Genomic DNA, 13,207 nt, shown 5'->3' on the forward strand with positions numbered 1-13,207 from the left:
CAGATCTTATTTGATTCCGACAATCCCCTAAAGTAATGTCCCATTCAATTAAAAGATGCTCCCTGTGCAATTTTTATTTACTTGCTCTGATCAGGATGCTTGCTTGACATCCAGTAATAAGATAGAGACAGTGGAGGTGTCAAGACTGCTGGCAGTGAGATAGAGCTTACATTCACACTGCAATGAAGTTACTATGAAAATCCCCTAGTTGCCACACTCTGGTGTTTGTTCCGTTACACTGAGGGAGAATAGAGCCTGGCCAATTCACCTAACCTGCACATCTTTGGATTGTGGGAGAAAACCGGAGCACTGGAGGAAACCCAGATAGACATGGGGAGAACGTGCAAACTCTATACAGACAGTGACCCAAGCCAGGAATCAAACCCAGGTCTCTGGCACTGTGATGCAGCAGTGCTAATCACTGCGCCACCATGCCGCCCTATCAACATACACGTGAAAACTAATGCTGTGTTTTCAGGTGACGTCACCAAGGGCAGCATGTAGATGAGAAATAGGAGGCAGCAAGGACAGATTCTTGAGGATACCAGAAATCAGGGTGGTGTGGAAGTGGAAGAGTTGATTTTCTGGCTATAATTCGTGAAGAAGAGTGGAACTGAGTGAGTGCAGCCACTGATGTGGAGCAATGAATGGTCTCTTAAATGAGTCAGGTAAGTAATCGGCCAAAAGTTTCAGCACTTTTTGCAGCAGAACGGCCATCAAAAGCTCCATTTAAAATTCACATTTTCCAGTGGATTAATTCTGATTTGATATACTTGACAAAGTGTATCAGCTCCACTTAACTTTCACTTACCAGAATGCTTTCCATGTGGACACTCCAGCACCTCGCAATGGCAAACTGACAGCCAGACCTTCTGGGAAATTCTGCAGTCCAATTCCGATAGCTAAGTTCCTATTAACAAGGAATAAAAAAAAAATTATTTAAACGTCTGGCACAGGTGATGCCAACTCAAAAATGGGAGGTAGAATTTGCTCATCTTGTTGTGAGTGATGGGGATTTCAAAGGTAAACTGTAAATCTTTATTCAGCAGTTTTTCCTCTGCCAATATCTAACAATCAGCGGTCACAAGATGAGATGTTGAATTTCTCCTTGAGATTTTCATTGTTTATGTTAGGAAGCTTTCATAATCGAGAAACCAGGGAATGATTTATAGGTTACAAGCTGCTCCTCACTCCTGGAATAAACACTGCTGTCTCTGCAATTTAACTAACTTAGCTTGACAAGTACTTTCCCAATGGTACTTTCCAAAGGTACTTTTCCAGTGGTACTTTTCCAATGGTTCTTCCACACAGTCATGAATGTGTGGAATTCACTACCACAGAATGCAGTCGAGGCCAAAACATTGTCTGATTTCAAGAACAAGTTAGATATAGCTCTTGGGGCTGAAGGGATACAACAGGATGGGGGAGGGAAATCAGGATATTGAATTCAATGATCAGCCATGATCATAATGAATGACGGAGCAGGCTTGAAGGGCCAGTTGGCCTACTCCTGCTTCTAGCTTCTATGTTTAGTGATTGTTACTTGCATCTGAAATGAATAGTCAGCCATTCAGATTCAAAGGTAACCCTTGTGGGACGGCACACTCTCGCTCTCTCAGAGACACCACCTGGGAAATTTAACATTTTTGTGGTCACTCATCATGTGGCTGACATTTCTGAATGGGAATTCCCAATGACCAAAAGCAATAGGTATGGCTCACTGTCAAATTAATCAGAATCACATTTTGTGGACAAGCATTCAGTCTTGGAACAGGTACTTAACTGCCCATGGCTGGGTTAACTGTACAGGCTTCACCTTGTTACTCCATACACATGGAATTACTTCAACCTGAATAATAAGTATGCAACTTTGGATTTGTGGCATGTAAACAAATTCAAGGCCTGTGTCACAGATCGGATACATCACTTGCACCAATCAGCAAAAGTATTTTTCCAGTATGAAGTCTGCACATGCGTAATTTTGTTTACACGCTTTCATGGCTACAACCCTGTGTGTCGATAAGAGTGTTAGAATCATAGAACTGCTACAGCACAGGAGGCGGCCATTTGGCCCATTGAGCCTGCACCGACCACAATTGCACCTTGGCCCTATCCCTGTAACCCCATGTATTTACCCTTGCTAATGCTCGACACTAAGGGCAAGTTAGCCTAGAGAATCAACCTAACCCACACATCTTTGGAGTGAGGGAGGAAACTGGAGCACCCGGAGGAAACCCATGCAAACAAGGGGAGAACGTGCAAACTCCACACAGACAGTGACCTGCGGAGGATCAATTGTGCACCAGAACTGGAGATTGATCTCATTCAAAGCTTCTGGTTGTTTAGATATTCTGCTACTCCTGTAACCTTTCGACAACTCAATCCTCCCAACAACTTTCGTCCTATGGTGCATCAAGGTTCATATCCTGTATTATCCTCCTGCACATATTAAAAGGAAAAAATGAAGAAGACGCAGGAGATGCTTAGGAGCCATGCTGTTCTTGAATGAACCCCAAAATTGGGAGATTAAAGCAAAAGTTAAAATTGAAACTGATATCAATGTATCAAAACACAGCAATCGTAGAACCTGAAGCTTAAACGAATGAGGGTGAGAAGTAGTTTGTGTGCAAGTATTTATTGTTTTCTAGCATCCAAGAGCTGAGATGCAAACAAGAGTTTCAACAAGAATTAAAATTGAGTTGCAGTCAATACACACAGTACTGCTTGTAGCCATATACAAGAGGCACTCCATTACTGCTGTGTATAACATATCCATACACTACATTATGAATTGTGCTGAAGAGGAGATCAGACTGTTGCAGTTGGGTGCTATGTTTGAGACACGTGTATACTTTCAGCTTTACACACATTGTGGTCCCAATCTCGGCCAGGTTTTTGGAGAGACTCTTCTTCATGTCACAATCATTGAAGAAACATCGAGAAGCTGTGATGAGTTGAGAGTTGTGTAGATATTTGGAGGGCTGAGATCCATTGTGATCATGAGCCTTCTTCACCCAGACATGTCTGGTGAAATAAAGAGGGTCAAAGGTTACGTCTACTCATTGCACAGCTACTCAACATGACAGGCAGAATCCTGGGAGCAGGTATTTATCTACGCCCTAAGTACAAAGGGTGGTACCAAGAGGAGAAGAAATGGGGGGCTTTTAATATACTGACAAGAGAGTCAAGTAATAGCCACCACTGTTTTCCATCATTCAGTCTATACATTAGGAAGTCTCACAATACCAGTTTGAAGTCCAACAGGTTTATTTGAAATCATCGGAGTGCTGCTCCTTCATCAGGTGAGTGGCTTAACCTGGTGTTGAGAGATTTCTTATTGTACCCACCCCAGTCCAACGCCGGTATCTCCACATCAGTCGATACATGATAGTCTGTTTGATGAAAGTTCAGTCTGAACTGTGTGAAGTTACCCATCAAATTCATGAAAACATGTGGTCTCTCTGGGATAAATAATGGTAAAGTGTGACTCAGTGGAAAATTCCACGGCTCTGTTCCAAACCTGCCCCCACCCCGTGTGACAGTGCTGAATAACAGCAACAGTAAGAAGTTACATGTGGGTCTTTTGTCACGAAACTCGTTTATTTTTCCCTTTCTTGTCAGTAGCGTTTTTGGATAAATGCCTCTCGGGCAGACAGAATGATGACACAATAATTTCTCTCCCCGCCTTGCAATTTTTCCAGAGTCACAATCCATCATCGCACTGAATTGTTGGGCAGTTTCCATTTGTCATTCTTCCCAGTCATGGATGACAAGGGTTTTGCTGGGTTAGGGATTGCCAGAATTTCTGCTTCTAGATCCTACACCCAGTTCTGGTAGAAAGCAGGGGGTCCTGCACTGGGGTAATCCCCCATATAGATGGCCAGTCTCCTGGGAATTATTGTCCAAGCTCACAAAGAAAGCTTTGCTTACAGGATCCGAAAGGGGCCTGATATTAACCTCTCCCTTCCTCTTGCCTTTCGTGAATCATCTAAGATCTTTGTTTTGTGCCTCCCCATGCCATCAAGATGTAGTTGCAAGCCTGTGTTCAACACTGAGGGACCATAAGCTGCTTCCCAAATCAGTTATATCTGTCCTTCACATGTTATGTTAACCCGAGTCTCTGTTTTCCCTCTCAAATGGAAGCCAATGATCCCATGGCACTATTTCAAAGAAGAGTTGGGGAGTTCAGCCCATGTCCTGGCCAATATTGTTGCTAAACCAAAAAAACTATTAACAGATTAGCTGGTTACTATCACTGTTTGCGGAACATATTGGTTTTCTACATTATGACCGTCACTACACATCACGCAAACCAGCTTCCCATTTGTTGACTCCATCCATACTTTCCCGCTGCCTAAGGAAAGCAGCCAGCAGAATCAAGGACCCCATGCACCCCAGACATACTCTCTTCCACCTTCTTCCGTTGGAGAAAGATACAAAAGTCTGAGAACATGTACTAACCGACCCTAAGACAAAGGAGCAAAATTAGGCCACTCGGCTCATCGAGTCTGCTCCGCCATTCAATCATTTTTCTCACCCCCATTCTCCTGGCTTTTCCCCATAACCCCTGATCGCCTTATTAATCAAAAACCTATCTATCTCTGTCTTAAAGACACTCAGTGACCTGGCCTCCACAGCCTTCTGCGACAGAATTCCACAGATTCAACAGTGTCTGGCTGAAAAAGTTGCTCCTCATCTCTGTTTTAAAGGATCATCCCTTCAGCCTGAGGTTGTGCCCTCTGGTTCTAGTTTTCCTACGAGTGGAAACATCTCCACATCCATTCTATCCTTACAGTATCCTATGAGTTTCAATAAGAACCCCCCCTCATCCTTCTAAATTCCACCAACTACAGACCCAGAGTCCTCAACCGTTCCTCATATGACAAGCTCTTCATTCCAGCGACCGTTCTTGTGAACCTCCTCTGGACCCTTTCAAAGCTAGCACATCCTTCCTTATTTATAGAGCCTTAAAGTGTTCACAATACTCCAAATGCAATCTGACCAGAGCCTTATACAGTCTCAGAAGTACATCTCTTGTATTCTAGCCCTCTAAGATGCTAACATTGTATTTGCCTTCCTAACTGCCGACTGAAGCTGCACATTAACCTTAAAAGGATCTTGAACAATGACTCCCAAGTCCCTTTATGTTTCTGATTAACTAAGCATTTTTCCATTTAGAAAATAGTCTATGCCTCCATCCCTCCTTCCAAAGTGCGTAACCTCACACTTTTCCACATAGTATTCCATCTGTCACTTCTTTGCCCACTTTCCTAACCTGTCCAAGTCCTTCTGCAGCCCCCCTTTTTCCTCAATACCATCTGTCCCTCTACCTATCTTTGTATCATTTGCTCAAAAACAGCTTCTTCCCTGTTGCCATCAGACTTACGTCCTTTCACATATTACGCTGTTCTTTCTCTTCAAGCTATTTGTGACTGTAACAGTACATTCTGTACCCTTTCCTTTCCTTCTCCCTGATGTACTCATATGAACGGTGTGTTTTGTCTGTATAGTGCACAAGAAACAATACTTTCCACCATATCCCAATATATATGACAATAATAAATCAAATCAAAAGTACTTGATTGGCTGTAAAGTGTTGCAAGATAGCCTGAAATCAGGAAAGGCACACAACAGAAAAAGCATTGGAACATGTGGGAGGAGGGAATTATCCATGTCTTGGCTTTATTTTTTCAGTTGAAAATAAATATCCAATCAGCATGTCTGCAACAGCATCAAAACTACCAAATTGGTGAGGACAGTTATAGGTTTTTTTTAAAACAAATCATATTTGGCTCTGACAACTTAAGGGCACTCCAAACAACCCTTTGTAGCTGAGCTCTCGAGGGCAGTAAGTTGCACATATGGCATGAGCTGCAGATGATTTCAAGTAATGAAAAGCTGCTTTGCTTTGCATTCTTTGGCTCGCTTTCGCCTGCTGGCTCAGCTTCAAGATCCTGCCCCAGAATGAAACAGATAAATTGGAGCTAGTCACGGAAAGGCTGCTGCAGCCTGCATGCATTCTTCTTATTGTGTAAGGCGAGCCAACACCTACTGGCACTTTGATTATCATCCCTGTGCTGCCAGACGTTTGGACACCAGAACCTTGTAAAAGTAATATGCTTCCATGAGTCTTTGTCCTGTTTCCCAGCAAACTCGAGGCACCGCACATTTCCTCAACACACGCAAGTGCCTCCTCAAATATTTCAACAGTTCAGAGCTGTTATAATGGTACAACATCTTCCCTAACACACTCGCTTCATGTTTTGTCGGTTGGCTGAACCAAAGAGGTGACCTACAGCATTTAAAGTAAATTATTCTAATGACTGCTTCTTCTGGGACGTACTCAGGAATGCTGATGTGGGGGGCTTCCAGCGCACTGTCGGGGAGGTTTTCTCTTTGAAAGGGTTGTGGTAGATTGAACAGTACAAGTTTTTTTTTGTGTGCATTTCTTAACGCAGTCTGTGTGGTCCCATATTAAAAAAGGGAAGCTGTCTTATTCAACGTTTTCTACTTTAAGTGTTATAGGTGGTACAGTTGTCAATGTCAACGTTGAACTTAATTTTTTTAACAGTTTTACTGTTTTAATGTACTGCCCATTCATTACACAGCATTTGTCTTTTTTAACCACCTCTATTAACAGCTTCACCTGGCTAGTGAATGGTAGCTCAGTCACCAGGATGGTGCCGAGCTGCCTAAATTGTCAGCGTAAGCACAGTAGTCATTAGGTTCCCTCAATGGCTCAATAAATAATGCATCACATAGTGGTGCAGTGAAGCACACCGATCACAAAGGAACCAGGTTCAATGCCTGACCATTTACTGTGTTAATTGATGTGTTAATTGATCTCTACTCAGCAAAAGTGGAACCATAACCATTGGCCCTGGTATCCTAGATAAGGTCACAATACCATTGGAGGAGGTGGGGTGTGGGGGGAGCTGTGGGGCAGAGTTCAATAAGCCTTCCCTACAGGGAAGTACAGATGTTTCGATAATGATAGAGTCAGGCTGAGCTGGGATGCCCACCACAACCTGCAAGCGGTCCTGGTTCATACACTGAAAATTATTTGAATATAGACACAGGCTGCACAAACAGTCAACAACAATCACAAGTCTCACAACACCAGGTTAAAGTCCAACACGTTTATTTGGAATCACAAGCTTTCAAAGCCCTGCTCTTTCATCAGGTGTTGTGAGACTTCTTACTATGCCCACTCCAGTCCAAAGCATGCATCTCCACATAACAACTATACCAAGTCACATAGCCCACAATACCACTGTTGTGTTTGAACGCAGAGCTGCATATTGGAATAAAAAGCCCATTGAATTATAAGTTAACAGCATGGGCACAATATTTTTAAGCACCACAGGCATTATGATAGGGGAGGGGGCTGAATCTTAATTGGATTGTCATATTGCTGGTTTAAACTGGCTTCACATTACAGTGATTCCCCAGTCAAAATTGCTAGATAAAATAAATTACCTAATGCACTGACTCAACCTCACGAGGTGCTCAGTTATCTCAGCTGACCTGGTGAAATGCTGCAGCATCAGCTATTATTGACATTCAGTTTGTAATACACTCACTCCACCTCAGATGAGTTGCGATGACTAATGAAAGTAACAAAATCAGGAAACACCTTTTATTTTCTGTCATTTTGGGCAGTGTAGTCATGTCAATACATGAATACCAAATTGGTACAGGGTTTGGTTCAGGTAAGTTCTCTCTTTTACTGTGGCCAGGTAGCTTCTTGTCAGCTGGTTTGCAATTCTGACCTCCTTGATCAGAATTTTGACACATTTCCCGAGTTAATTGCAAAATTGAAAGACAACGTTCACCATGCTGGCAGGGATTTGAACATATTGAATCCTCCTCAAACCAGCAGATGCTTGATTGCACTCTTACCATAACTTAAAAGGGCTTGTATGCACATTTTCTTATTTTAGCATCTCAAATGTGCCCTACTTCATTATTTGCAAGGACATTACATTCACCAGTTTTGACTGAGTTGGGTTGTTGCTGGTCTGTCTTCTCAGCTCCAATGAAGATGAGATATTGAAACATCAGTGTCTTATTAAAGAACAAACAATAAAAAAGGTTTCTGGACAATTAACCTTTTGTTATCAAAGTATTTGAATTAAATCAAAGAAGGAAATTCTGAGTTGTGGTAACATGAATGTGAAAGATCTGGATGGTCGGACTATCCATTGACTGGTCCGGTCAAGATTGGATGCTGCAATTAGTTACCACATTGCCTTTCAGCTTTGGAATCCTGGTTTAGTTTCAGTCCAATCTAATGAGGTAAAGATCTCTCTTTGCCAATTATGAAAGCTTTGTTTAACATGGCATGCTCAACTCAGCTACAGGCCAACTGTGGAAAACTGATAATTAAGTTAAAATGAGGCAATACTTCTGCTGGGGTGACCATTATTTTCAAGATCATGGGTTTTATACCAGACACCTTTTCTCAGCGGGAAGAGTGACAGATGCAATTTGATGTGGTGGAACCTGTCACTCTTCCACAGCAGAGTAAGCAGTGGTGAGAGGAAGAACTTAGTGGGTTAGCAGTGGACTACGAGTCGATGCTGGATTTAGTATGCTTGCATACAGGGTGAAAATAATGCATCAAACATTGCACAACTCAGATGGAAGCTTGCTGGAGGATATGGGGTAGGAAAGGCAGATTCCCTGCAAAGGTCCTGGTCCTTTCCTGCTTCCAACCAATTGGGATTGAGAGATGACAAAGACCAATGAATGGGAATAGAAATTCCACCTGTTTGATCAATAGATCAGAGGCGGTTATATCCCCTTCCCCTTTGCATCATCAATGCAACACGTAGACTACACCCATAGACAGAAACAAGTGCTGGTTAGGTGCAGTGGCCATGCTAAATTCTCACTCAGTGTACCCGAAGAGGAGTGTGGCGATTTGGGAATTTTGACAGTAATTTCAATGCAGTGTTAATGTAAGCCTACGTGTGACACTAATAACTAAACTTAAAACTTTAAAGGGGCCTCCCACCCCTTCACACCATGATGATTATTTGGATCTGCTCACAATAAACATGTGGATGAAATACCATCAGGACAATGGACCAGCTGGGAACCAACAGGACATACTGCATCTCTCCCCAGTACGACAAAGTAGAAACCAAAGGAAGAAATATGTTAATAGAAATATCCTGTCCCTAGCCAAACTCGGATAGTCCAAGTATCAGTCCAAGTCCATTGAACTCTTGTCCTCCCCAACACAAATAATCTTCAGCGACTCGGAACAAACAAATTAGTTTGAGCTGTAAAATCCACATCCGCCCCAGTTGCTGCCAACAGTCCATTACTTATTCCCCCTAATGCTGTGTAGGAAAGACATACAACAGCTTTGCAAGATATCTGTTTGCACGGTATAAGAATCATTTTTTGAAAAAGAAAGCTTCCGCGCACCATATGCGCAACATGATTAATGAGCAACTCTCACTACTGCAGGGATAATCTGTTCATTGTTCATCTAACATCTCATTACTCAGACTGCTGCCAGCCAAACACTAGAGTACGCAATATCCAAAACCTGGTAAGCCCGCACTGCTTAGTACTCCACGTCACCTCATATTGGGAAGACGAGGCTTCATGGCTCTCAGAACTATTCTCAACTAATTACTATTAATGTAAATCAGATTTCTTTCCCCCTGAATAATCCACTTGGACATAATATGCCAGACTACTTCAGGGTAACGGTGGAAAGTCAATAATAGAACATTGATTTCACAGCATGTTGGAGTGCTCCAAATGCCAAGTTTCAAATCCTCTGCTGTGCTTTTTAAGAAACTATTATGTTCAAAATCTGGTAGATCTGTTTTGCCCAGATGGTTCCTATATATACAATATAAACATGATGCTATGCAATTTGTGAGCTGTAGAGTCCACTGTGAGGGGAAAGAGCAGGTACTGCAAGACCTAATAACGAGTAACTGGAGTTCCTGAGTACAAAAGTCTATCCGTTTGTGATGAGGAAGCACCTCAACATCTGTAATTCAGCCTCCAGTACACATGCGAGGCAGATCTAGCTGGAACTTCCTGTTAAAGGGTAATATAATCGGATATGTGCAAAGTCCTTTCTGAGTTTCAAACACGTATCATTCTGGAGTGCAAATCCATGCTGATAAAATGGACATTCCAAGATTGAGTTGCAGACTGCCCAATACTTCAGTTCATGCTGTGTGGTCATTAGGCCATGTAATGACTCAGGAAGCCTGAGTGGAAAGGAACATAGTTTATTTACAGAATGCAAAATGGAACCACTCCCATGGCATGCACACAGTAGTCCCTGCTTGGGACTATGGTTCAGCAGGCCCCAGCCTGGGTCTGCCTTATAAAAGTCTCAGGGAATGAGTTCTAGCTGGGCAGGTTATTGCCTGTTACCAGGGGAACTCATGCTCTATCAGTGATTTCCCCCCGGGCCTCATAAGGGTAATCACAGGCTATTTCTACAATTTTCTCTGAAACCATGATGTGGACATGCCGGCGTTGGACTGGGTTGGGCGCATTAAGAAGTCTCAGAACCCCGGGTTAAAGTTCAACAGATTTATTTGGAATCATGAGCTTTCGGAGCGTTGCTCCTTCATCAGGTCAGTGGAGGTAGGTTTACAAACACAGCATACATAGACAGGCACAATTGCAATTATCTTGCCCATATATGCCATGTTTGTGAACCTACTTCCACTCACTTGATGAAGGAACAGTGTTCTAAAAAAACCTGTGGACTTTAACCTGATTGTGACACTTCTTACTGTTCTCTGAAGCTGCTAGCTGAAGGCATTCATTGAAAAATATTAGGAAAATGACTGTGGACGTTCATGTGCATCTTCTGTCTCGCGTCAAGGAGTCATCTACATCAATCCTCCCAGCTGACAAGATTGGGCATGATTGTTAAACACTGTAAATGATGGGAAAAGTGAGAAATGCTAACTACTAAATAAATGACAAAAGCAAACCTATGCGTAAGGACATACATGAATGTTTTAAATAACTTTTTATACAGAAATGTAATGTTTTAGCTTTTATCTTTGATGAATGTAACACTTACGAAGCAAGAAGCAGTCCTGAGAACACATGTTGATGCATAAAAATGTCTTTCTTATTCAATATCTGCTGATGCCTCACATGCTTCCATCATTCCCACCTACAAATATGCATCAGAAGGCACTCACCCATGCTGTCCAACAGTTCCATCAGTGCTGAGCACCCTCTAGTATCCACTCTGGAGGGAAACTTTGCTTTAGGTCTATCTCATTGGCTAATATGAAACGTCTTCAGAGAGAATCTCCATGGTGCTTTCCCAATTTCCCCATAACTTTGGCACAAACTGTTGAAAAATGTTAAGGGGTCTCTGCATTTAAAGAAGGACCCCTATTAAAATTCCAGGTGTTGATACCAAAAAAGTGTCATTTTCACTAGGACTGGCTAGATAACAATCAAAATTGAATTTCTTGGCTGCTTTTTCCCATCTTAATAAGTAATCTCACAACACCAGGTTAAAGTCCAACAGGTTTATTTGGTAGCACAAGATTTCAGAGCATCGCTCCTTCATCAGGTGCTGAATGTGCCCACCCCCAAGCAATGCTGGCAACTCCACACCACTTTCCTATCTTGGCTTCAGACCTTGAAGCCAATTTAATGCATGGTGCTGTCTCAGCTGATACCAACTAACTCAATGAGGTCCAAATTAGATTTGTGATCCTCCTGCTCTGTGTAGTCCAACACCCCATCAGATGATGCATCTACCCACTGAGCCATCAAGGCTGCCCCCAGCTAATTTCTGTGTCACCCTTCTGTGGGTAAGGAGCGTAGACGGCAAGGAAAAGGGAAACTGTCAGATTCTAGGCTTCTGTTTCTTATGCAGTTGATTTCTGTTTTGTAACTTTTCTCCCACGACAATGAAATCAAAGCTTGTAATGTAATTGTGGTTTTCCCAAAGAATACTGATGGTGAATTTACCTAATTCACAACTTATGAAATTTGAAGATTGGAAGTTAGAATTAGTGGTGGCCTGTGGTTCTTTGTAACTAACCTTGTTTATATTCCATATATTTGACCTATAATGCATTTGACGATCACTGTAATGCTGCATCGTATGATGGAAGGGGAAAGAGAAAATACAGGGTCAATTAATAATGGGCAGAGGAATGGAACTAATTGGAAAGGTCCTTCAAAGATCCAACACAGGCTCAATGGGCAGAATGGCCTCCTTTGTGGTGCCTTATTCTAAAATTTCTTCATTCAATCAGCTATAGATAATAATGTGAGTTTAGAAAGTTTATGTTCCGAATAGTTACTTCAAATAAAGTTTCAAAAGAATAAAATCTTAGTGATAGGAAAATATTCCAATGTAATTGACCTGCTGTATCAAGCTATTTTGGGACAACTGAATTCATGGTGTAAGTGAATTTATCAAGATCGATAAGGATTCAAGATGATTTTTCAAAACTTTTGTATTTCAGGGATTCTTTTCACCTCACAAATACATTCACAGTTTGCTGCAGTATGAACTATGATTGTGCTCCAAAAACTGTCTGACATTCATAAGTTGATAAGGTATAGGAGCAGAATATCTTCACGCAGACATAGAGAGAATGTGCAGACACCGCACAGTTTCCCAAACAGGGAATCAAGCCTGGGTCCCTGCACTGTGAGGCAGCCATGCTAACCACTGTGCCACTGTGTCGCCCCCTAGATCCTATTGTGTCTGCACATGACTCACACATCCATTTAGGATGCACCTTTCTTGAACAAAAGTAACCCATTTCTGTGAGGTAAACAACCCAAAATGACAGCACTGTGAATTAGCGGCTCCAGTTTTGTCTGGGCACAGCTTGCCCCTGAACCACACCATACAGCAAATCTGAGTGCAGAACCTGGCTGCATTCTTTTGCATAAAATTTATTTTGTAGTGCCCTCATTCAGATACAGTCAGGTAGAGATAACAGAGGCTGGCAGCCTTCTGTCTCGTGAGAGATAACAGAAACACCATTGGAAAAAAATGTGTGCAAGGCTACAATCGATCGAACCGGGAGAAAATGATTAAATGCAGAGAGGCAGCTTCTCCTGGCGGAGCAGGGGTCATAGTCCCCAGATAAAAGGACGGGCTGAGGGAGAAGAAGGCTGTGCATCTCTGGAATTCTTTACTCTAGAGAACTGTAGATGCTCAGTTGTTCAG

General features: G+C 42.3%; 1 protein-coding gene across 2 annotated transcripts in view; it reads right to left on the reverse strand.

Annotated features, from left to right (window-relative positions):
* Positions 1-13,207, reverse strand: part of slc39a11 (solute carrier family 39, member 11) — a 701,093-nt gene that overhangs the window by 23,374 nt on the left and 664,512 nt on the right. For both annotated transcript variants that reach the window (XM_080209531.1, XM_080209530.1), the window contains exon 7: positions 812-910. In XM_080209531.1, coding sequence (XP_080065657.1) covers positions 812-910 — 99 coding nt within the window. The remainder of the gene's footprint in view (positions 1-811; positions 911-13,207) is intronic.

The sequence above is a fragment of the Carcharhinus amblyrhynchos genome, chromosome 21 (assembly GCF_965287045.1).
Source record: "Carcharhinus amblyrhynchos chromosome 21, sCarAmb.v2.hapA, whole genome shotgun sequence".
Taxonomy (NCBI): Eukaryota; Metazoa; Chordata; class Chondrichthyes; order Carcharhiniformes; family Carcharhinidae; genus Carcharhinus; species Carcharhinus amblyrhynchos.